Genomic DNA, 3,000 nt, shown 5'->3' with positions numbered 1-3,000 from the left:
GAAAAACATCAATGGTGAGATTTGGTTTCAAAAGGGTTGGAAAACTTTTACTCAAAATTACTCTCTTCAACATGGTTGTTTGGTAGTCTTTAAATATAAAAAAGGAAGTTCAGAGTTAGATGTAATCATACTTGGCCTGCATGCAGTAGAAATTGACTATGATGACAATCTTGATGATAGCGATGATGAATCAGTTGAGATTTTGAATGAATGGCTTAATAGGAAGAAGCTTAGACAGAAGTCACCATTAATTTCTCTTAGACCACATAAAAAAGTGAGAGGTATTTGGATTTCATTTTCTGTTTTTTATTCTTACTTTGCCATGCACTTTCTGTAGTATATATATATTATCTAAAGGTGTTTGTTTGTTTGTTTTATATTCCACATATATATGCAGGTGAGATTGAGAAAAATAGTCAAAGAAGTACATCATTGAATAGGCCAAAGGAATCTAGAGCTCGGGAAGTTGCTGAAGAATTTATCTCAACCAATCCCTTTTTCACAATTTTGATCAAGCCTGCTAATCTGGCAGCAAATCGGCTGGTAAGGTTAAACACAAATCGTTTACATTATTCATGCAATGCAATGTTATGCATACATGCATATATCATACATGCATGTTAGTTACGTTGTATAAATACAATGCAGAGTGTACCGATTTTAAAAGGGGTTATTGAGAACAGGAAGACGAATGTGATGCTGCAGATTGGTGAAAGATCATGGCATCTGAAATTGCTTCCTTGTTACAATGGTAAAAAGGACCGTCGCCTTTCGGCTGGTTGGTCCTTGTTTGCAAGGGAAAGTGGACTGAAACCAGGAGATGTATGCATCTTTGAACTGATAAACAAGGAAGATTTAGTTTTTAAAGTTCATGTTTTTTAAAAGGATTGTTAGTGTATCAGTATCTGTGTGAAGATGTTATTTTGAGTGAAGAGAAGTAACCTTCAGCTTTTGTTGAAGATGTTATCTGTGTGAGGGTACCGGATTTCAACGGGGTTATTGAGAACAAGAACAAGAATGTGAAGCTGCAGGTTGGTGAAAGATCATGGAATCTGAAATTGCTTCGTTCTTACAATGATAAAACTAATGTCGCTTTTTGGCTGGTTGGTCCACGTTTGTAAGGAAAAGTGGACTGAAAGTAGGAGATGTTTGTGTGTTTGAACCGATAAACAAGGAAGATTTAGTTTTTAAAGTTCATATTTTCTGAACAGAAGGTTAATATAATATATCTGTTGAAGTTGTTGTTTTTGAGTGATACTATATATTTCCTTTCCATCAAATGGATGAAGTGAATTAACCTTCACCTTTGGTGTGTTTAATTTTGAAATATTTGAAGGAATTTCTAATGCTTCTATCGATATGCGTGTGTGCATTCCCTCTTGCTAATATGATTATGTGATGCCTCCTTGGTTCAATGAATTTGTTATAGAATAAATTATGAATCACCATATTTTGGTCTAATTGCAACTAGCTTCATTAACTTGAATTGATGAATTACACTTATATGGCAAGTAAGGTGCACTATTTTATATACAAGCCCTTATTATAGCACTATCACTAACTAACTCTAACTCCCATAACTAACAGTTAGTTAGTTTGTTAATTCATCATGCACCCACCCTGTAGCCTGTACTTGAAGAAGTCTCATCATGTAACACCCTGTCACATGTTGATGATTGATAGATATCAAACATCATTAACTTAGATAGCAAGCTATTAAACGGTTGAGGCAATAATAGTTTGGTGAAAAAAAATCTGCTAATTGATCTTTAGAAGAACATGGCAATACTTTCATCAATCCACTCAACATCTTTTCCCTTACAATTGTGACCGTCTATCTCTAGATGTTTGGTTCTTTCGTTAAATACAAGATTTGCTTCAATATGTAGTGCACTCTGATTGTAACACCATTCTAAAACTCCACGATTTCCACGAATATTTTTAATAAATAAATAAATGTAAAACAAAAGCAAGGATGTCACATCTTCATAGAACTTCACATAACAATTAATCCTGCTCCGTAACACGGGTTGCCAAACATTTTAAGCATGGATAACATCTTTAATATATTAAGCAAATCATTTCACACTTCGCAATGGAATAAACAATTCAAAACATCTTCATCATAATTAACCAATACCGTGAAAGGTAACTCAAGTATCAACGGAAACACCACAATTCATGCTTACAATGACATGATTATAAAAACAATACAAAACTCTTTAAACATAACAAAGATAACCATTGTTCTCAAATCAATTGATTCCAACCCAGATGTTACATATCAGAAGACCCATAGACTCAACGGAACGAAAGTAAGCGCACTCCAAAGCCATCGTCTAGACTTCCGCGGACTACTCCTGATTACCTGTGCGTTACCCACGTAGAGGCAACATTGAAACATGAAGGGTGAGTAAATCACAATCATTATAAAAAGAATAACTAATAGATATAGTATTCGTGGCATGGAAATAGCAACAACACAACATCATCCACTACCTCTATAACATAACGATAGTTACTAACATCCCACATGGAATCACCACAAATCAAGAATTACTCCAAACATATCACTTAGCTCATATATTATGCAATGCCACAAAATAATGAGATGCAACATCATTAGACTCATGCATGTGGTACCAATACATCATTGATGATTTAGTCATCGTTATTCTCCAAAGATCCCCACTAATAGAATTTATTTCCGTTTGGAACCGGAGTACGTCACAAGTTGCACTTAATCCACACAATGGGATTAAGACTGTCACTGGACTAGGTTGTCCTACAAACTTTGTTGGATCATCATCCTGCAACACTTCATTGGACTACTTGTCCGACAATGCCATGAATGCATGATGCGCAACAACATATAATAGTAAAACGCATCATCATTCACCATATTAATCATATCTCGTCATATTTATCATCACATGCTTCATAACACACATATCATCATAACAACAACAGAATGTCATAGAATACAACCAAGTAACAATA

At 34.7% G+C, this 3,000-nt stretch overlaps 1 protein-coding gene across 1 annotated transcript; it reads left to right on the top strand.

The window, feature by feature from the left end:
- Positions 1-7: 7 nt before the first annotated feature.
- On the top strand, positions 8-1,246 carry LOC131658695 (B3 domain-containing transcription factor VRN1-like; the record flags this gene model as incomplete). The annotated part of the gene is made up of 3 exons (XM_058927963.1): positions 8-281; positions 398-543; positions 649-1,246. Coding segments are annotated over 3 exons (654 nt in total), but the record flags the coding sequence as incomplete, so codon positions are not given.
- Between the last annotated feature and the right edge of the window lie 1,754 nt (positions 1,247-3,000).

This window comes from Vicia villosa, linkage group LG3 (assembly GCF_029867415.1).
Source record: "Vicia villosa cultivar HV-30 ecotype Madison, WI linkage group LG3, Vvil1.0, whole genome shotgun sequence".
NCBI classification, from domain to species: domain Eukaryota; kingdom Viridiplantae; phylum Streptophyta; class Magnoliopsida; order Fabales; family Fabaceae; genus Vicia; species Vicia villosa.
The sequence above is the reverse complement of the archived record's forward strand: the minus strand, read 5'-3'. Positions and strand labels throughout refer to the sequence as shown.